Source organism: Tenrec ecaudatus, chromosome 4 (assembly GCF_050624435.1).
Source record: "Tenrec ecaudatus isolate mTenEca1 chromosome 4, mTenEca1.hap1, whole genome shotgun sequence".
NCBI lineage: Eukaryota > Metazoa > Chordata > Mammalia > Afrosoricida > Tenrecidae > Tenrec > Tenrec ecaudatus.
In genome coordinates this window covers 137839613-137862480 of record NC_134533.1, presented here as the reverse complement: position 1 = coordinate 137862480, position 22868 = coordinate 137839613, and the positions used below count along the sequence as shown (strand labels likewise).

The following is a 22868-nucleotide window of genomic DNA, read 5'->3' as shown; positions in this document are numbered from 1 at the left end:
AGACCACTGTTATACAAGGAAAGAAATTGAGAAAAGGTCATCATACTAAAAGAAACAGTCCTTGATGGTTCACAGGGGTGGAAGAGAATGGGAGGAAAGGAAAAGCAATAGGCTAGAGCAGGGGTCCTCAAACTATGGCCCGCGGGCCACATGCAGCCCGCCAAGGACATTTATCCGGACTGCCGGGTGTTTTGGCTATTCTAAGTCCCAAGAAGTCACCAAGGCACATAATAGTTAAACTATCCAACTTTGAGGAAAAGGAGAAAATCATGAGCGCATCTAGGGAAAAACAAAAAACCACATATAAAGGTTCTGAAATAAGAATATGCTCAGACCTATCAGTAGAAACTCTGAAGAAGAGGAGAGAGTGGAGTAACATATTCCAAAAACTGAAGGAAAAATAACGCAAGCCCAAGAATACCCTATTCAGCTGAGCTATCAATCAAGATAGATAGAGAATGAGTCTTCCCAGACAAGGAAAAAAAAAATCAAAGAATATGTTAAAAAGAAACCTTTCCCGACAAAAGATCCTTGCCAACTCAGTATGGGCAGAAGAACAGCACTCACCAAGAACAAATAAGAGACCGCCACATAGAAAAACCCCACCCAGAGGTCAATAGAGAGAAAACAGCCCCAAGATAGCACTGGCTTATGGGTGGAAAGAAGTCAAGAATGAAACACACACACACACACACACACACACACACACACACAAAACAAACACAAACATACTGATAATAAAAGGGGGTAGGAAAACACCCAACACAAAAAGGTGTAAGATGATGGATATAATAACCCTGAATATCAATGGATTGAATTCAGGCATTAAAAGACTGAGGCTATCACACTGGCTTAGCAAACACAGCTCATCAATCTGCTGTCTACAGGAGACACATCTCAAGACTACAGACAAAAGTAGGCCGAGAATCAAAGGCTGGAGAAAGGCATACCAAGCAAACAGCAATTCAAACAAAGCAGTGGTTGCAATCCTAACCTCGGATAAAATTGACCTTAAAGTGCAATCCATAAAAAGAGATACAAAAATAAATAAATTTTTTTTAAAAAGAGATACAGAGGGACACTATATAATGCTCAAGGGATTGGTAGACAAAGAACCACTAAGCATTGTAAACATATATTTCCTGAATGAGAGACCAGCTGAATATGTCAACAGAACTCCAAAAGATGAAAAAAGAAATCACAGGCTCAACAATTATAGTAGGTGACTTCAATACACTGCTCTATGAGATAGATAAATCAAAGGGGGAAAAAAAAACTCAACAAGGGGGCTAGAGATCTAAACTCAACCAAGTTCTGGTTTGTCAGTAACCACTTTGTTTCTATATGTGGTTCATCTAGCCAATCATCTATGTATTTCAAAAACAATTGATATTGCAATGAGTAAGCCTTTGCATTTTTGTACTGTTGGTGGTGTATCACAGAAGGATAAATTCCAAGAGGAAAGATCACTGTCACATGTATATGTCTTAGGGTTTGGTTGGATGTTGCCAAATTTCCCTCCATAGAAATTGTGCCGCAGGGGCAGAAATTCGAATGGCCAACAAACATGAGAAAATGTTCCCGATCTTTAGCCACAAGAGAAATGCAAATTAAAACAACAATGAAGTGCCACCTAACACCCTCAAAGATAGCCCAATTCAAAAAATCAGAGAGTAACAAGTGTTGGAGGGACTGTGGGGAGACAGGAACTCTCATCCACTGCTGGTGGACTTGAAGGTATGTACGACCATTATGGAAATCGATCTGGCGATATCTAAAACAGATGGAAATCAGTTACCATACAACCCAGCAATCCCCCTACTGGGCACATACATAGAAGAGGCAAGAAACAAACTAAGGCCAGACATCTGTTCGCCAATGTTCATTGCAGCACAGTTCACAATTGCAAGGAGTTGGAAGTAATCCAAATTTCCATCAACTGAGGATTGGATTAAAAAAACTGTGGTATATACATACAATAGAGTCCTATGCATCGCTAAAATCAAGTGATGAACGTATGAAGCACATAGTGGCATGGGAAGAACTGGAGGAAATCATGCTAAGCGAAGTAAGTCAGGCACAAAAGGGCAAGTACAACATGAGCCCACTGAGGTAAGTATTAAAAAAAATATGCAAAAGGGGCATAGGGAAAAGCTACTGTATACAAACATTCTTGGGGTGAAGACCGTGTAGCATGACAGGGACCAGATCAAATCCAGGAATGCACATGGTAGACAACTGGGGAGGAGGTGGGGAAAGGAAGAAAAAAAGGATGAAAATAAGGAAGAAATGGGTAGCGGGGGCACGGGGTGCTAACCCACCCAAGGAGAGGGTATTGTTTATATCTCCACAGGGAAAGAGGGACCAGACTTCAACCCAGTGCCCCAAGGTATGAAGGCAACATTCCAGTGTGGAGTAGGGAACCAGTGGAAAGGTCTGGCCCCAGTCCCAAAACCTAAGTGGGCGCCTGCCCCTGCCCCCAGAAGAATTTATTTCAAAAGACAGTATTGAAACTGCAGCTGCAGGAGAGGGACATAACTGATTGGAGCACACAGCAGCAGATGAAGGGGGAGTTGGAGAGAGTGGGGCACATTCTGGCCCACCAGGCCTTGAGGACGATGACCCCAATTAGAGCAGCCAGTCCACAGAGAGGACCACTTGGCCAGCCCCACTATGAGACATGACGTCTCTCACTGACCCATGGCCTTGCGGGGGACAGCACAGGAGACACAGTGTGGGAATTGTGCCCAACCTAATCCCACCACACCGAGGCAAAGCACTGGGAGAGTGCAGCGGAACAGCAAGGGAATAGAGTGGCAAGGTCCCCAAGGAATGCTGAAGGTGGACTTTGGGGCCAGGGCGTGGTGTCCCAACAGACTGGACTGGAAAACACCCCTAAAGGGCAACAAATGATCCTTGAACTAACTACAAGCTTTTCTCTCTTGTTGTGTTTTGTTTTGTTCTTTGTCAGTGGTTTGTTGTTGTTTTGTTGTATATTGTTGCTTGGTTTTCCTCTGTCTTGTTTTTGTGCATGTTATTATCTCCGCAGGTCTGTCTAAATAAGATAGGCTGGATGAACATTCTGGAGGAAAAACAACGGGACTGACAGTTCCGGGGGAAATGGAATAGGGAGAGGTGGGGGGTAAGGAAGTGGTGTTAACCAACCCAGGGACAAGGGAACAACAAGTGATCCAAATTAGTGTTGAGGTGGGTGTGGGAGGCCTGTTAAAGCATGACAAGGGTAATGTAACCAAGAGCTATTGCTGAAACCCAGGTCGGGATGGAGCATGATAGTGGGACAGGAGGAAAGTCAAGGGAAATAGAGGAAAAAGCTGGGAGGCAAAGGGTATTTATAGAGGTCTAGACAAAGACATGTACATATGCAAATATATATATGAGGATGGGGAAATAGATCTATGTGCCTATGTTTATAGGTTTAGTATTAAGGTGGTGGAAGGACATTGGGCCTCCACTAAAGTACTCCCTCAATGCAAGAATACTTTCTTCTATTAAATTGGCAGTCTATGATGCTAACCCTCCCGACACAACCACTGAAAACAAAGCGGGTGAATAAGTAAATGTGGTGAAGAAAGCTGATGGTACCTGGCTATCAAAAGAGATAGTGTCTGGGGTCTTAAAGGCTTGAAGATAAACAAGCGGCCATCTAGCTCAGAAGCAACAAAGCCCACATGAAAGAACACACCAGCCTGTGTGATCACGTGGTTCCAAAGGGCTAAGTTATCAGGCATCAAAGAACAAAAATTCATATCATTGGGTGCACACCTCCATGATACGATCGCTGAGGACAAACAGGTGCATAAGCAAATGTGGTGAAGGAAGCTGATGGTGCCCGGCTATCAAAAGGTATAGCTTCTGGGGTCTTAAAGGCTTGAAGGTAAACAAGCGGCCATCTAGCTCAGAAGCAACAAAGCCCACATGGAAGAAGCACACCAGCCTGTACAATCATGAGGTGTCGAAGGGATCAGGTATAAGGCATCATCAGAACAAAAAAAAATCTTACCATAGTGAATAAAGGGGGAAGTGCAGAGTGGAGACCCAAAGCCCGTTTGTCGGCCACTGGAGATCCCCTTGCAGAGGAGTCTAGGGGAGGAGATGAGTCAGTCAGGGTGTGGTGTAGCACCGAAGAAGAATACAGCTTTCCTCTAGTTCCTAAATGCTTCCTCCCGCCCCTCCCTTCCAACCAACTATCATGATCCGAGTTCTACCTTGCAAGTCTGGCTAGACCAGAGGATGTACACTGGTACAGATAGGAGCTGGAGGCACAGGAAATCCAGGATGGATGATACCTTCAGGAGCAGTGGTATGAGTGGTGATACTGGGAGGGTAGAGGGAGAGTGGGTTGGAAAGAGGGAACCGATTACAAGGATCTACATGTGACCTCCTCCCTGGGGGACGGACAACAGAAAAGTGGGTGAAGGGAGACATCGGACAGGGCAATATATGACAAAATAATAGTTTATAAATTATCAAGGGCTCACGAGGGAAGCAGGAGTGGGGAGGGAGGGGGGGGGAAAGGACCAGATTCCAAGGGCTTAAGTGGAGAGCAAATGCTTTGAAAATGATGAGGGCAATGAATGTACAGATGTGCTTTACACAATTGATGTATGTATGGATTATGATAAGAGTTGTATGAGCCCCTAATAAAATGTTAAATAATAATAAAAAAAAGAACCTAATGGACCACAGTTCTACTTAGAAACACCTGAAGTTGCCATGGGCCGGAATTGACTCCTCATCATCTGGGTTGGGTTAAGCCTCAATTAGAACTTGAAAGCCAAATTAAAATAGAACACCAAATTTTAGGAAATATTAAAACCTGTCCCCTGTGGTAGTTACAGAATTTCATGTTAACTTGATACATAAGTGTGGTAGTTACATAATCTGTTGTCAATTTGAGGGGATTAAGAATGAATGGGGTGGAGTTTAGCCTGTCAATCAGGTGGCATCTTGATGACCTCATTTGGAGGCATTAAGGAGATAAACAGCTCCCTGGAGGTGGGGCACAGGCTCACTCCCTGGGAGACATTGCAGCTGACAAGACACATGGAACTGCACTAGTGCCCTGAGCTGAAAGAGCCACATGGAGCCCCCTGCTAGTGCTGAGATGCTTGCAATGCCACTGGATCCACAAGACTTCCCACCCACTGGCCTGTGTTCTTCCTTAATTTGACTTCATTGCATGTGTTTCATGTGTCTAAAGAGGACTTTATAGATTGGTATCAGACATATTGGCTAATATCAGATTTATGAACTTGATCTGGACTGGGCTGGGATGTTTTCTTAATGTACAACTAATTTTTACATAAAGCTATTTCTTACACACACACACACACACACACACACACACACACAGAAATTGTGCCGGTCTGCATTACCTCCAGCAGTAAATGGGATTTTGGCCCAAAGTGATTCTGTCTCATTTATCATCCATATCAGTGAGTTTTTGAATTTTTGTGCCTCCGTGAATGGGTGAGAAATACCACCTCAGTGTTTAAATTGCCTTTGTATTATTATGAAGTTGAGTATCATTTTCTATGTTTGAAAAAAATTAGATTTTAATTTAGCTTTAATTGAGGAGGTTGCATTTACATATGACCAAGTTAACCCATATTAAGTATTCAACGAATGTTGACAAATGTGTGCAAGTACCACCATAATCAAATTTGTGATAGGTGAGTGCAATACACACACCCAGCACTGTTCTTGGAATATAGTTCTGATGATTTTAAAACCTGTTTCGACTGATAATAGCCATCATCCTTAGGCTACTAAACACCTTCATCACACGCCAGGTGCCCTCCTCTGTGTCACTCCTGGCTCCACCTGAGCCCTTTCCACTGTGTCCTGACAACACAAGTGGAACAAGTTGACACTGGTTTCTTTTTTCAGCATAACACCTTTGACATTCTTCCCTGGTTTGTATGTAGCAATAAATAGCTCGTTTCTATTTTGCCATAAATAGCCAAGAGTGGAATTGTTAGATCATATAAACACAGTATGTCTTATATTAACACAGCCAAGTAAACATGTGCTTCATATTGTAAAATATAAAAACAAAGACACTGGCAAGCTGTTTCGCAGGGTGCTTGTACCATCTTGTATCCCTGTGACAATGTGTGTGCTCAGGATGCTTCAGTGCTTGGGTACCAAGCCCATAAAGTCAGTCTAATAGTTGTAGAATGTCACTTTCTTTGTTTTCAATTTGAATTTCCCCAGTAGCTAATGCTGTCAAACATTTTCCATGTGCTTATTTGTCATCGATGTATCTGTGGCTCAGTATCCGTTCAGATCTTTTATGTGGTTGTTTTTGTAGTTCTTTCTTTATCCTGCAGACAAATCCTTTTCTGATTATGTGGTTTGCAAATACGATCTTCCAGACTGAAGCCTGAACTGTCTTCAATTTCGCTGGCTCTTTCTTTTGCTATTATGATGATGATATTGGGCACATATGGCAAAATTTTAAATTTGTGTTTATAGTGAGCTTTCCAGTTCTAACACTCCCACTTGGATTTTCTTCATGTTCTCTTTCATGCTAAGCTTCTGGGCTTCGTTTGCTTTATGAGCATGCACCCGCACTTCTCAGACTGTAGCTGAAATAGGTCAAAGTGTGAGAAGTTCACCATTGGCGTCAGCTCAGCGCTGGTCTCTGTCACTGTTCCTTTGCAAATCATTCAGATTTTCTTGCCTTTCACATATTGATTCATTTTGGATTGTATCTAAAATATGAACATTGTGTTATGGGACTCGAATTCTGTCTAAATCCTATGAATAATTTTGATATTTCTGTCCGTCTGGAGATCACTTGTGGAGACCTTGCCTGGTCACTTGCCTGAGCAAGTGAGAAGATAGGGCAGGAAATGAGGAATGTGAATGAGCTGTGGATCTCTTTCCTTTTATCTGTTGAAAGAGGTGTGTCTCACACAGCCAGCTAGCGTTTCTTATGCCTTCTCTGGCTTTAAAGTTGTAGGCATTTGATCGCGGTTTTGGGCTTGTTTTTAAGTACAGATTTTAAAACTACCAGCTGGAGAAACACTGGGATGATTTTTCTAAACCACGTTCTAATCTTATGCACCAAAGGTGACAGTGTAGATTGGGACGCAACAGGAGGGGACGTGGGGGTGGAGAGTAGATGTGTTTTGTTTTTGTTGTTGTTTTTCAGCCTTCTGGGCAATTCTGATTGTGCCCTTAGCCTAATCTTAGGAAAACAAAAAGGAGAAAGCATTGGTATTGATGAGCTTTTCTCTGTGAATGACCTTGTTCATTCAGAGGGCCAAACTGGAGGGCCCTGAACTGTACAAGCAGTGGTCACTGGTTTGGCTGGCCTAAAGGCTGCCGTTTCTTCCCTCCCAGCAGTGCTGTGCGGGAGAAAAGCCTGGTGTGCTCCTTGAAAGACTCGGCCAAGAACATGCTCTGGAGCCGCTCTGTCTGCCACGTGGATTGCCATGCATTAGAATCGGCCCCGTGTCACTGGCAGCAGCATGACGGTACAGTCTGCTGCCCACTGGCACCACCATACTGTCGCTGGTGCTGGACAGTTTAACCATTTTACATTGCCCAGGCGCCTATCAAATGTGTGTGCTGTTTTTGTGACCTGCTAATTTTACTTCAAGGGATATAGCACAGCACTATGAACGTGGTCCTAATAGTCACAACTGTGAGGGGAAAAGAAAGATCAGTGAGTGAGTGGATCTAAGATTGCTGCTGGCTGGGTAGGTTAAGTATTGGTCGCTAACCAAATGTTAGCAGCTCAAATCCCCCAGATGAGCCTGTCTGGTGCTATAAGGATGTAAAGCCTTGGAAACCTAGAGAAGTCCTGCCCTGCCCTATAGGATCTCTGTGAGTCAGAATCGACAAGACGGCTGTAGGTTTGCTGGTCTTTTTCAGCAGACAAGTGTATCTATAGGAAATGCATAGACCATCAGCTAAAAAAAAAAAAAAAAGCATTGCTACAAGGCAATCTTAAGTGAACAAAAATATTAGTATGTGAAATTATTATTATAACTATATACCATCCATCTAAATGTATACATCTCTGAAGGCTGTGGACTGTGAGTTGGCTTTCTAACTACAGGGCCAGCAGTGTGACGTCACCAGCCACCGCACAGGAGAAAGAAGAGACGTTCTGCTCCGGGCCCGGAAGTCCAGGGGGGCCGTCCTCACCTGGCCTCCAGGGCCACTATGAGGCAGAATGAACTTGATGGCAATGAGTCTGAGAACCCTTCTCCGAAGAATTCTGTGTTTTTTATTTATTTACACTGTATCAACATAGTAGTTGGGGTCTTTTTTAGAGGCCCAAATGTTCTTTGAGTTTTGGGAACAAAAAGAAGTCTGAAGGGGCATGATTATTACTATTTTTTATTTTTAAATTCTTCCTGATCCCAATGACCTTTTAAAAATCATTTTATTGGGGCTCGTACAACTCTTATCACAATCCATACAGACATGCACTGTGTCAAGCACATCTGTACCTTTGCTGCCATCGTCATTCTCAAAACATTTTCTTTCTACTTGAGCCCTTGGTATCAGCTCGTTTTTTCCCCCTTCCTCCCTCCCTTACTATCTCCAGTATTTTCACCAACGGCACTCAAATGCTGGTCCCTGCAGGGAATCTTGGGTGTGTTCAGTCTCTTAAAGAACTCGAGGTTGTTCTGTTGTTTGGGGTCTCCTCCCACTCCCACAGTCAGCGACCAGTAACTACTGTGTGTCACCCCAGTGGGAAGCTGAGGGAAGCAGGGCCCTGAAATGCCTCAGGCCACCACCCTCTCTGAGTCCTGTCAGTAACACTGAACTCTTTACTACTACCTAGACTTCGTCCTCATCTTGAAAAGGGGAGTAGTTGGAGATTGAATAAGGATGGCAGAAGAATGAATGAAATATTTTCATGATGGTGCTGGCAAAGACTACTGAAAGTCCAATGAACAAACAAATCTATTTTGGAAGAAGTTCAGCCGGAAAGCCTTAGAGTCAAGGATGGGGAGACTTCATCTCTTGTACTGTGGACATGTTATAAAGAGAGACAATCCCTGGAGAAGGACATCATGCTTGGCAAATTAGAGGGGCAGTGAAAAAGAGAAAGGCCCTTGACAAGGGAACAGTGACCGGAACAATGGGTTGAACACAGGAACAATTGCGAGGAAGGCGCAGGACTGGGCAGGGCTTTGTTCTTTTGTACAGAGGGTGTAGGCTGGAAGCAGCTCAATGGCACCTAACAGCATCAGTCCATTTATAAGCGAACGTTTGTATCATCGCCTCTAACAAGGAAGACCACATCTCTTTTGGGAAGGTATCCAAAGAGAAGGAATCGGTTTCTTTTATTTCTGTAAACAAGCTGCTGGCTTAACTTTAAATGTGTATTGGAAGTCTTGAGGGGATTGCCTGGAGCAGGCAGATGTGACACGTAGCAATTAAATGGGATCTTGCTAAGGAAAAGACGTCCTTTGGCCCTTGTTACTGTGGGACAGCAGAGATGAGCAGCAGCTCATCTGCAAGCCTGCTTCTGAAAGGCTGCAGCTTTGAAAACCCACGGAGCACACACGGGGTTGCCCAGGAGTCCAAATGGACTCAATTACAACTGGTTTGGCTTTTGGTTTCTGATTCTCTAGAATAGTCTAAGTGCTCCTTTTAGAAAAAGACCACCGATCTTGCTCCCGTTTAATAGCTGTCTTTCCTACTAGATGGTGGTCTCTATGAATGGAGGCCCCATGGTTACTCACTCACTGGTGTTCCTCCAGCACCTGCTCCGGGTTCAACACTCGATATTGGTTAACTAAATGGAAGCTGGAAGATAGCAAAGTATTTACAAGAATGAGATCTTGTGGTAGTTTCACGATTTCATGTCAACTTGAAGATATATCAAAGATGAGGGTGGAGTTTGGCCTGTCAATCAGGTCGCAGCGTGATGACTTCACTTGGAGGTGCGGCCGCGATGTACAGCTATCTACAGTGATGTACAGGAGGTCAGTCTCTCCTCTCTCCCCTCTCTTTTTGCCTTGACCTTCCTGTTTGCTAGAGTCCTGCCAGGATTTTCACTGACAAAGGCCCAGACCTTGCAGAATTTACACATCGTTGGGGACATGGCTCTTCCACATTATGTTTCTCTAGAATAAAATATAGGCTAATTTTTCCAATGCGCCCATTGGAATGAATCCTCAAAACAGGATACAAAAGTAGAGAAGGATACAGTGAAATAAACATTGACTTTTTGTGTGAATTCCAGATGGATACATATCAGTACTACCCAGCAAGGACAATGATAAAGAGCATTGGTGACGCAGGTGGTTAAACATTTGGCTGGAACGTCAAGGCTGGTGGTTTTCACCAATCATCAGTCACTCAGTGCAAGAAAGATGAGACTAAGAGAACTAACTCTGTCAACCAAACCGACTAAGATCAAATCAATAGGGGACGAAGTAAAAGTCTGCAGCCATCTAACTGAGAAGCAACAAAGTCCACATGGGAGCAGCACACCAGCCTGTGTGACCATGAGGTGTCGATGGGATCAGGTATCAGGCATCAAAGACCCAGAACAAAAAATCTTATCAATGTGAATGAGGGGGGGGGGTGTAGAGTGGAGACCCAAAGTCCATCTGTAGACAATTGGACATCCCCTTACAGAAGGGTCACAAGGAAGAGACAGGTGTGGTATTGCACCAATGAAACATACAACTTTCCTCTAGTTTTTCAATGCTTCCTCCCTCCCACTATCATGACTCCAGTTCTACCTTACAAACCGACTAGACCAGCACATATACATGGGTACAGATCAGAGCTGGAAACACAGGGAATCCAGGACAGATAAACCCCTCAGAACCAATAATGAGAGTAGCGATACCAGGGGGGTAAAGGGAAGGTAGGGAGAAAAGGGGGACTGATTAGAAGGATCTACATATAACCCCCTTCTTGGGGGACAGTCAACAGAAAATGGGTGAAGGGAGGTGGTCAGTGTAAGACATGAAAAAATAATACTAGTTTATAAATTATTAAGGGTTCATGAGGGAGGGAATGTGGGAGAGGGAGGGGGAAAATGAGGAGCTGATACCAAGGGCTCAAGTAGAAAGCAGGTGTTTTGAGAAGGATGAGGGCAACAAATGTACAAATGTGCTTGACACAATGGATGTATGTATGGATTGTGGTAAGAGCTGTACGAGATCCCAATAAAATGATTTTAAAAAGAATATTGGCATAGCTTTAACAACATGAAGGAAACAAATCGGTATGGATTAGCTGCCACATGCCCTCGATCCTCCCTCGCTGCGGCTTTCTGACTAGCTGTGTGTGTGGAGCTGGTCACGTGTGCTCACTAGTCCCCTGCTTGCTCATCTGCAAGACCCATCATGACTTAGCTGTGATAAACAGTATATACATTAACCTGATAACAACTTTATAAAGTAAAATCTTTATGCAAATAATAAAAAGAGAGAAGTAAAAGTCTGCCTCATTGGGAATCACATCACCGTGAATGAGGGGAGCTTATGATGGGGACCCAACGCCCACCTGTAGACAGCTGAACATCCCTGGCAGAGGGGTAGTGGGGGGGAGATGAGTCACTCAGGGTTCAGTGTAGCAACAATGAAACTCAAAACCTTCCTCTAGTTCTTGAACACTTCCCCTCCCAATTATCATGACCCCAATTCTACCTTGCGGACCTGGTTAGACCAGAGGATGCACAGCGGTGCAGTAGGGATCTGGAAACACAGGGAATCTAGGACAGACGAACCCCTCAACACCGTAAGTAGGAGTGGCGACACCAAGAGAGAAGGGGGTGTAGAAAGGGAGAACCGATCTTGGAGATCTATGTGTAGCCTCCTCTCTGGGAGATGGGCAATGGGAAGGTGGGTGAGGGGAGATGCCGGGCAGTGTAAGATAAGATAAAATAATTATTTATAAACTATTAAGGGACCAGGGGAAAGGGGGGAGCGGCAAGGGAGGGGGAGGGGAAATAAAAGGAAACCGAGCTGTTTCCAGGAACCCAAGTGGAAGGTGAATTTTGAGAATGACGAGTGCAACGAATGTATAAGGGTGCTTTACTCAATTGATGTATGTATGGATTGTGATAAGAGCTGTATGAGCCCCAATAAAAAGATTTATTAATTTAAAAAAAAGTCTGCCTCATAATTGAGTCACCAGTGATGGTCAACATCAGTACTTTTCTACCTAACATTTAACATTTTATGCATTAAAAATGGGTAAAGAACACACAGGTTGCTTAAGACTCTAACCAGTCAGAGTGGAGACGACCCACTGTCTGTTAACTGATGAGCGGGTAAGTCATGTGCACCCACACTGTGGAATACTATTCAGCACTAAAAAGAAGTGGGCTAGTGACTCATGTGACATGGAAAGGTGCATGTGTGTTTTAAGAGGGCCTACTGTATCACTGTATTCACAGGACTGGCCCGAATGGGCACAATGCACATTGAGAGTAGATGGGGTGCCAGGGGGATGGCAAGGATGGAAAGTGACTGCCCATGAGCATGGGGTGTCTTTCAGGGAAGACAGAAATATACCATAATTAGATTTTGAATAAGGCTGCACTAGTCTGTGAGAACACTAAAAAGCAATGAATTGTACATGTAAATGGGTGAACTAGCACGTGAGTCACATCGCAATATAGCAGGTTTTAAAAAGGTTGCCACTGCTTCGTCAAGCACACTGTCATGAAGTGACTGTCTGCTGTCCCTCTGTATGAATGGACACACAGTGACTCCTAGGTGCTTCATCACGATGAACTTGCTTCTAAGGGCTGTATTAAACACCCATATATGGGCACATTCCTTTGCACTCGTGTGTTTCTTAGTCAGGAATAGAACTGAGGGGACAAAGGGGCCAGCGCGCTTTAAAATGATGCCTATTGCTGGGTAGTCCTCCCGGAAGCTCACACTAACACACACTCACCCCAATGGAAAATAAGAGCACCTTGTTGCTACCTTCCCACCAACCCTACGCATCATCAAACATGCTCATCTTTGGCAATTGATAGCTAATATCATTACTTAAAAGGTGAGTTTTTATTACTGGATTTGAGTTGAATTTCTTGCAGTTATTTGATTTCTTTTATGAAATACTTGCATCTGTGTGCTTAGTCCCTTTTTCCTGACATATGCTGAAAATTGTTTGCCAATCTGTCTTTTAACTTTGCTGACGACACGTATATGCTAGCATCTTACAGAGGCGAATGTCTTTTCCTTTATGGTTCCTGGCTTACAAACCTAGTCTTTTCCCATCCCAATATCATAAAAATATGATTACATACCATATATACTCGTGTATAAACCAAGCTTTTCAGCACATTTTTAATGCAATTTTTGTGGTAAAATTAGGTGCCTCGGCTGATATTTGGGTCAACTTATACGGCATATCCTCTTCTAGTCCATGTTATTTAATTTTTCTGTTTATTTGCATAAACAATTCCTGCTCTGCTCATTTGCAATCCCGTGGTGTTACTGAAGTCTTGACTCTGGTTTGTGAACTTCACTTACAAGAGGACTTACTTAGCTGCTGGGCCCACTTTATGGCAGTCCCGGTGTCTGCGGCATTGCTCTCAGCTATGCAAACAACTTCTTGTCCAATCTTCCATCCAATGAGTGGATAAAACCCTTTAAAAAGGTAAGAATCGAAGCGAGGCACATGAGAAATACATAAGTTACTGCCGAGACTTCTCCGATGCAACAATTCGATGACCTCTGAGAACTAGCGAAGCAGCTGTGGAGTCACAGCCCCAGCTCCTTCCATTCACCAGTTGTGGCCTCGCAAGGTCCTAACTTCTAGACTCCATTTCCTCAACTGGAAACCAGCCTGCCTCAGAGAGTTACTATGAAAACAGATGGCACAAATACATCTCAACAGTTCGTACAGTGCCTGGCAAATACGATGAACAATAAATATTAACTTGTATTGGCTGTATGGATCTCTGTGTTCCTAAAACAAAGAAAACAAGTCTTTCCTGAGAAATACAAAGTTCTTATGAGATTGGCTTGTTACAGAAATCCCTACGTTGCTGTGTTCACCTCTGATTTCTAAATGCTGTCCTTAAAGGAGACAACCTCATGCAGAGATTAACTTTCTCTACCTTCCATTTGTCCAGTCAAAGAGGAACAGCTTCAGCGAGGTCAGAATGCAGGGTCCATTTTTAAATCGTTAACTATTTCTGTCCAGCGTAGAACAAAGCCCAGACTAAGAGCCCCCAGCTCTGTTGAGCTAGTTCCGAATTTCTAGAAACAGATCTTCTTGGGCTGTATATCCCAGAATACCCTTTATGAGAGACAACTAATTCCTAGCAATTGTCATTGAAGCCTTAAATATTCATGGCTACTTTGAGAATTAGCATCACAAAAATTTCACAGAAAAAAGAAGATATAATTTTTTAAAAATTGGAGACCTAGCACGATAAGGACTTGTGGTGGTAGAGTGGCTGAAGACTCAGCCGCGAACGGAAAGGCTGATTCATGAGTCCAAATGCCAACCCACAGGAGACACACAGGTCAGCTGCCGAGGGGCAGCTACTCAATCCTCTTGCATTCATTGCTATGAGATGGAATCAACTTAATGGCAATGGTTTTTTGGGGGGATTTAAGGGGATTTTGGGGGGATTTAAGATACTTATTTTAAATAAGTATCACCTGTGCTATAAATATTTGGGAGGCTGATCAAAATCTCCCAATCTTTCTGAATTTCTCTACATAACATCTTTTTTTATATATAAGAATAAGATCTTTCCTGAAATATGCTTCTAAGTGAAAGTAAAAAAGAGGAAATTGGGATTAGTTGTGTCTAAGAATAGTAATAATATTAAGTGTTTGAGTTTATACTTAATATAGCACAAGAAAATAGTACCACAAAATTTACATATGAACAGAGAAAGTAATGGTTTATTAATCAACAGGATAAATTCTATGAGTATTTACCTCCGGAAGTCTGTTCACAGTTGTTTCCAGTATTAATGTCCAAAAATGTTCCAGTTCCCATGGTGAATTTCACATCTCCTGTATGGAAGCAGCATTCTCCAAACATAGCTGACTGCTGGTCGGCTACCTGCCCAAAATATGTGAGTGTCGGGCCTACTGTCTGTACCACAGTAGTGAAAACAACCTGGTACTGTGCGACGACAGAAACACACACCCATGAACCGGCAAAGAAACACCGGAAATAAAAGCAACTGACTGGCAACTGAATTTTTAACAGAGGAAAAATATTAAAAAGGAAAGGGCCACCTTCTTCAACAAATGGTGCTTGAAAAACTGGATCTCCATCTGCAGAAGAATGAAACAGGGCCCATCCCTCACCCCATGCACAAAAATGCACTCGAGATCAATTAGAGACCTACATGTAAACCTGAGAGCTATAAGGTTCATCAAGGAGATAATTGGGGCAAACTTGAGGGCCCAATTGCAGGTGTACACAGACTACCAGTTATAATAAAGGAACCCCTCAGAAAAGACAAAATAGATGACTTGGGCCTATTAAAAATAAAATACTTAGGCACACCAAAAGAATAAAATGAGAGCCCATGGATTGGGAAAACACAAATATTCCAATTAAAAGGTGGGCAAAGGCTGGGGGACGGACAACAGAAAGATGGGTGACGGAGACGTCAGATAGTGTAAGATATGACAAAATAATAATTTATGAATTACCAAGGGTTTATGAGGGAGGGGGGAACAGGAAGGGAAGGAGGGAAAGGGGAAAATGAGGAGCTGATGCCAGGGGCTTACATGGAGAGCAAATGTTTTGAGAATGATTAGGGTTAATGAATGTACAAATGTGCTTTGTATAATTGATGTTTGTATTGATTGTGATAAGAGTTGTATGAGCCCCCAATAAAATGATGGAAAAAAATTTTTAAGAGGTAGGCAAAGGGCATAAATAGACAATTCACAAGGGGAAACACTCAAATGGCCAATAAACACATGAAGAAATTGCTCATGACCCCTAGCTATCCAGGAGATAAAAATCAAAATAATGATGCGCTATCACCTCACACCCACTATGACAGCCCAATCAAAAAAACAGAGAGCAACAAATACTGGAGAGGGTACTAAGGGATTGGAACTCTTCTCTTATAGCCTGCTGGTGAGCTTGTAAATATGTACAGCCATTGTAGAAAGTGATGTGACAATACCTAAACAACCGGCACTAGAAATACCTTACTCCCTAGCAATACCTTTCCTAGGCATAGACTCCAAAGAAATAAAGAGACAGAACACAAACAGACACCTGCTCTCCCACGTTCATTTCAGCACCGTTCACAACAACAAGAAGACTGGATAGAGACGCTCTGGTAACACCCACAATGGGATACCATGCACCCCTAAAAGCAGAGATGAAACCATGGAACACTTTACAACATGGAGGGGGTAGCTGTAACCACTATGCGGAATGAAGGTGGTCAATCACAAGAGGACACACACTGCATGAATCCCCTGCTATAATCAGCACAAAGACCAAGCAGTTTCTGCTCTCAAGTCATGTATTCTTCCAATGCTACCTCCCAAGCAATGAAGCAGAGCGCCCTCCTCGTGCCCATGAGCCACATCTCACCCCCTTTTTATGTGCATCTCAAAAATCACTCTGGCAGAGGAGACCTCAGCTCAGCTGGAACCAGTTTCTCAACATGGAGGAAGAGGGAGAAGGCCATTCAGTTGCTGGCATTCAACACTGAACTAAAGTCATCCCGAATCTACAGATACTCCTCCTAAAAAATGATGTGACCCCTACTAGAAATTCAAGCCAAGCTGTAGGGAGGGGGATTCTGTCTCAGAGAAGGCAGTTACACTTAGGTTGGTGGGTAAACTCGGCAGAGCAACCTCTCATTGAGGAAAACATGCTTAACAAAATTTATATAAACCCACGGGGAAAATATGCCTGGTACCATGTTCCTAATTGGCCACTTTTGACCTATTTTCTATCCATCCCTACAGACGGCTGGGACTTTAGACTCTTGTCATTTTGAGGCACACAGCATCCTTCGTAGGCCACACCACAAGGATTCAGTGTGAAAAGCCCACTAAGCAAACTGGGATTTGCTTCACACTACCCTGTAGCAGATTGAAGGAACTGACATATTCGCTTGGAGTTGAGACTGAAATGCCTTAGCGTGGAAGCAGGTGACTGCTGCCCCACGGCTATGGATTGGGGGTCATTGGACTTTGGTTCAGTGATTCACTGGCAGCTTGGAACCACCATCTATTTACTATCTTAATGCCTTACTTGCTTGCCTATGACGTGTATTAGTCTGGCAGGCAAAGGTTCTGCCCCTGTGAATAAGTGTTATGGAAAGTTTTGCCCTCTCTCCAACCCCCATTGTTTTTGTAAATAATGCCCAATCAAGTAAGGGTTTAATCTGTATAAGTCAACAATTCATGCATTGCAGTCTGATGATGGCATGTACCCATGTAATTTCATTTTCTCAACAATGTTTTAAATTATATACCATTGACTAAATTAATGAAACTAAATAGAATTACATTATGCTCCAAGAGGATGCTATAATGTTCTCTATCATAAAATGATAATGTGTTTCAAGTAATCAAGAGACATATAAAAACTATAGATGTATGAGGGGTTACCACCCCCCCAAAAAAACTTCAATTTTTTTTCAAAGCTATGCATTTACATTTTTTTTTTTACAAAACAACCTATCACCTTCAAAGCACTCTCCCTTACATTTAATACATTTGTCAAATCTGCTGTTCTGTTCTTGGATACATTTTGTAACTCATCTGTTTGGAGAGCTAACAACACTTCCCTCGTTTCAAACAGCTGTCCTTACATGTCCCTCTTGATTAGTGGAAACAGAAAGAAATTCATGGAGCAAAGAGAGGCATGCTGTTTTCTGCCAAAAACTGGGGCATGAGATGGCTGCATGAGCAGGTGCATTGTTGTGGTGGCAAAACCAGTCCCCACCTGCCATAATCAGTCTTTTTTGTCACATAGTTTACACAATCTTTTCAGAACCTCTAAAAAGAAAGCTTTATTAATAGTCTGATCTAGTGGAACAAACTCCAAATGAATGACGAGTGGATGTTTACATATATTCGGGAGGTTGACAGACATCCAGAATAAGGTCTGTCATCAGTCAACATTTCACCTTTTTTGAAATGAGAAATCCACTCGTACACTAGAGTTTTTCCCATAGCACTGTTCTTGCGAGCTGTGTTCAACATAACAACAGTTTCTGTGGCATTTTCCCCAAATGGGAAACAAAATTTCACAGCTGCACACTGTTCTCTTAAATCGGCCATTACAAAAAAAATGAGGTTCAAGTGAAACTGCTTTTACGATAAAATTCACTGTGACCAGAGAACCTTCCCAGGTGATGCCACTGGGTGCACTAACTCAGAGCGAGTTGCTCTGATGTACTATGAAAGCTCCACCCAGAGGAGCTTTTTTCCATTTTTTGAGGGGGGGGAGGGGTACCACCTCGTATGAATGTATTTGGGCTTGTAATTAGTTCTAGCTAGAATTTAAGAATAATTAGTGTTTAGGATATGGATCTACTTTAGACTCACCCTCATGAAGAGACCACCAAAGATATGGGTGTTTATCAAAAGTGAAGCAATCAGATGGAGTCTAGCTATCAGAAAGAATAGTGTCTGAAGTCTTCAAAGTCTTATCTTCAAACAAGCAGCCAGCGAAGTGAGGCATCGACTAAGTCCACATGGGAGAAGCAACAAGTCTGTGTTACACAAGGATTGTAAATAATAGAATCCAAATCCACAGGAGGGAGTGGAATCGAGCTTAAATAGTAAGCACCTGGTTTTCAGAAGGCTAAGGAAGTGGAAGCTGCAAATCCATGTGCAGGGTCCACACATGGATGAAGCCTCTGGTGACTCCCACCTGAACACAGCCCAGGGGTGTGAACAGTGTAGCTGCCAGACAGACAGATGGAGGTTAAGATGTAGTTAGGTTAAAATGCAATATCTTATCATTTAATCTCTCTTTTGATCCAATTTAAAGTTGTTTCAGTTTTTATTATTTTCTTCTTTTTTCCAATTGAGGTTTTTCTGTGTTTTGTCTAGTCACTGTTATGGGTTTTTGTTTGTTTGTTTCTTATTTGTGTGTTGTATGATTTTCTATTATATTAAATCCAAGCTAGATCTATCTATAGAGAAAGTAACTGGATTGACCATTGCCTAGGGGGACTATCAGGGGAAGGTGGGGGAAAGGGGAGAAGAAAATGCCCTGAACTTGGGGTGATGATTGCAAAGTCATGTTAGTATGAGTGAAGGATTAAACTGTACAACATGTGAAGTATGTGCCAAAAAAAACTATTTAGAAAGAAAAGAGTTACAATATCCAAAACTCACGGGCAGTTCTACCCTGGCCTATGGGGTGGGGTCACTATGGATGGAATCGACTTGATGGCAGTATGAGTGTTATGATTAATACTAGAAAAGGCCAGGATAAAAGTTGTGCAGGAGAAATACTATCTCATTCTCAATTTGGAAGTAGAGGTTGAACTCATTGGTCAAAATTTCTCTTTTAATAAGAGCCAGAAGAGTATATTTAACTATACATAGGTTTAACTCGGAACTATGTATAAACTAAGTCTTCTTTTTTATTTAGCATATATATGATATTTTGTTAAGATAACTAAATGTAGATATAAAAACAGCAATATTTAAGGAGCAAAATTCATGGGGACCAAAACAAAAATTTAAAAAAATGTTTTCACTTATCTAGAACTCTTCCAGCCACATGTTAATCTAAACTTGCGCTTAAACTGAGATTTAATGAGAGTAAAAGCTCAATGTCACTGAGTCAGTGCTGACTCACAGCGACCCCTGTGGGTTTCCAGGACTGCAACAGTTTATCAGAGTAGAAAGCCCAGTCTTTCTCCAGCAGAGCTGCTGGTGGCTTCGAACCGCTGACCATGCAGATCACAGCCCAACTTGTAACCTCTACACTACCAGGGCTCCTTTAATAAGATTAAGAGTCTCTAAATGACTATGACTTTGTAACTTGGCGATGAAATTCCTCTTCCCTTGTCTTCTTTCCCAGTTGCTGTGGGGCCTGACCATCTAGCAAGGTGGTCTACACATCCTGCTGAAGCGATCACAGCACAAGGCCTGAGTTCTACAATTTCTCCATCAGGTGGCTAATCCTTGGGGTTCCCCAACTTCTTTTCTTAACCAGTCTGAGGAAAGGAATAATCAAGAAAAAAAGACCCCTGAGATCCACTCCTTTTCAGGTTCCATGACCGGTAGCAGCTAGAGGTTGCTAGACAAGGCAAGTACAATTTACTTCAATAATTTAAATTTCCCTATCATTGCTTATGGTTACATTATCTCAAATATGCACTAAGCATTTATCCCATTTTTCTTTTTTTAAAGGGAGTTATAGAATTTTTAACACTGTGAATCTTTAAAAAATTTTTCTTATATTTCTTCTTCTAAAAAATCATTTATTGGGGGCTCTGATAGGTATTATAACAATTTACAAATCAATTATATCAAGCAAACGTATAATATGTTGCCATCATTATTTTGAAAACATGATCTTTTACTTGAGCCTTCCCTTATCATCAACTCTTTTTTCCCTTCCTTCCCGACCCTCCCACCCCAATTTTTGCATTTCAAAGTATCAAACATAACCAAAATATAACATTTTAAACAGATTTAACAGTTTTCTGAAGTCAGAGGAGCTAATGAAACATTTGCATTATTAGAATACTTCGGGACACTTTAATTTAAAAATCAAGGTCACTTTAATTTTATTCTGCCAAGGGTCTTTGGCTTCTCTTAAACCTAGCCACCTATTCACATAGATTCTTTCAGCTTATATTATGCAAAGGGAAATCCTAAAACTTTCTACTTACCAAGGCCATGATTGGTATAGACACACCAAATATCTCTTCATCCACGGTTCCAAAATTGTGGCTTCAAATAAAATCGATTAAAAAGGCATCGTTTTAGAAAGATTAATTACAAAATTCAGTAAATTGTTTATAGTAGAATCAAAAGTTACATAATAACCACACTAGCACCCAAACATACCACAAAAATGCTTTTACCTACCAAACAAAATGAATTCAGGGATAATATTGCTGTTCCCTATGCCTGACGCCCAGTATTACCTCGTGTCCTTCACCGGAGGCAGGAGAGAGCATGGTATTGACAGCAGGGAGGTAATGAGGCTGCTCCAACACATCTGAGCATAAAAACAGGTCATGAGACTTCAGCCTACGTTACACAGATTGGCAATTCAGTAAGAAAGAAAGAGTCTTTACCTCATATGGATCAAAAAGTCCAGTTGTACTGGCATTTGAGAAATCGGTGGCATATTCAGAACCTAAATTAACATTGGAAACAAAACATTTTAAGTCAGGTAGTTTAAACACCTGCCACTACTTCATAAAACAGAATTCTGTCTACTCCCAAATTCATCCCCACGTGTATATTTCCAATGTCAACTCTCCAAAGCAATTTCCCACTTAATCTCTATGAATGTTTACAGTTTACAGATGGGAATCCATACAGTTACTTCATGAGTCTCAATTGAGAATGAGAACAGAGGGTCACAACACAGTGACAGTTTGTGGAGCTCAACATCAATCTTCCCACTCTTGAAATTATACCTCTTCCCAAGTCTTATATTCAAAGTTTCATCGTAATTTCCAGAGTACCCACCTCTAATGACAGATCTATCTAGCTTTATTGCAATATGTAGCTATTTGGGAACCAAAGGGCAGTGTGCTGGGATACAGGAGACAAAAGGAGACAAAACAGGAGAGAGTGGAGCACATTCTGGCCCACCAGGCCTTGAGGACGATGTTCCCTATTAGAGCAGCAAGTCCACAGAGAGGACCACATGGCCGGCCCCACTATGAGACATGACGCCCTCACTGACCCATAGCCCTACAGGAGACAACACCGGAGACACAGTGTGGGAATTGCACCCGATCGGATCCCGCCACAGGGAGGCAAAACACTAAGGGGGTGCAAAAGAACAGCAAAGAAATGGAGTGGCGAGGTCCCCAAGGAATGCTGAAAGTAGACTTTGGGGCCAGGGCGTGGTGCCCCAACAGACTGAACTGGAAAACACTCCTAAAGGCCAACAAACAGTCCTTGAACTAACTACAAGCTTTTCTTTCTTGTTCTGTGTTTTTTTTTCTTTATGTCATTGGTTTGTTGTATATTATTGCTTGGTTTTGCTCTGTCTTGTTTTTGTGCATGTAAAAATCTCCACAAGTCTGTCTAAATAAGATAGGCTGGATGAACAATCTGGAGGAGAAAACAACAGGACAAACAGTTCTGGGGGGACATGGGAGAGGGGGAGGTGGGGAGAAAGGTAGTGGTGTTACCAAACTCTGGGACAAGGGTAACAAGTAATCCAAATCGGTGGTGAGGAGGGTGTAGGAGGCTTAGTAGGGCATGATCAAGGGTAATGTAACCAAGAGAAATCACTGAAACCAGAATGAAGACTGAGCATGATAGTGGGACAAGAGGGAAGTCAAAGGAAATAGAAGAAAGAGCTAGGAAGCAAAGGGCATTTATAGAGGTCTAAATAAAGGCATGTACTTAGGCAAATATATTTGTATATGATGATGGGGTAATAGATCTATGTGCATATATTTATAGGTTTAGTATTAAGGTAGCAGAAGGACATTGGACCTCCACTCACGTACTCCCTCAATGCAAGCATACTTTCTTCTATTAAATTGGCAGTCTATGATGCTCACCTTCCCAACACAACCGCTGAAAACAAAGCGGGTGGATAAGTAAATGTGGTGAAGAAAGCTGATGGTGCCCGGCTATTAAAAGATATAGCATCTTTGGGGGAAGGGGAGATTTAAAAAAAAGATATAGTGTCTGGGGTCTTAAAGGGTTGAAAGTAAACAAGCAGCCATC

The 22868-nt window shown here is 42.3% G+C and overlaps 1 protein-coding gene across 2 annotated transcripts in view; it reads right to left on the bottom strand.

Moving 5' to 3' along the window:
• Nucleotides 1-22868, bottom strand: part of GK5 (glycerol kinase 5) — an 89458-nt gene that overhangs the window by 24285 nt on the left and 42305 nt on the right. Inside the window, exons 7-11 of one of the 2 annotated variants that reach the window (XM_075546810.1) lie at nt 21248-21309; nt 21095-21168; nt 20837-20897; nt 14925-15051; nt 13500-13616 (exon numbers count right to left, since the gene is read on the bottom strand). In XM_075546810.1, coding sequence (XP_075402925.1) covers nt 13500-13616; nt 14925-15051; nt 20837-20897; nt 21095-21168; nt 21248-21309 — 441 coding nt within the window. The remainder of the gene's footprint in view (nt 1-13499; nt 13617-14924; nt 15052-20836; nt 20898-21094; nt 21169-21247; nt 21310-22868) is intronic. The other variant, XM_075546811.1, reaches the window with a different exon arrangement.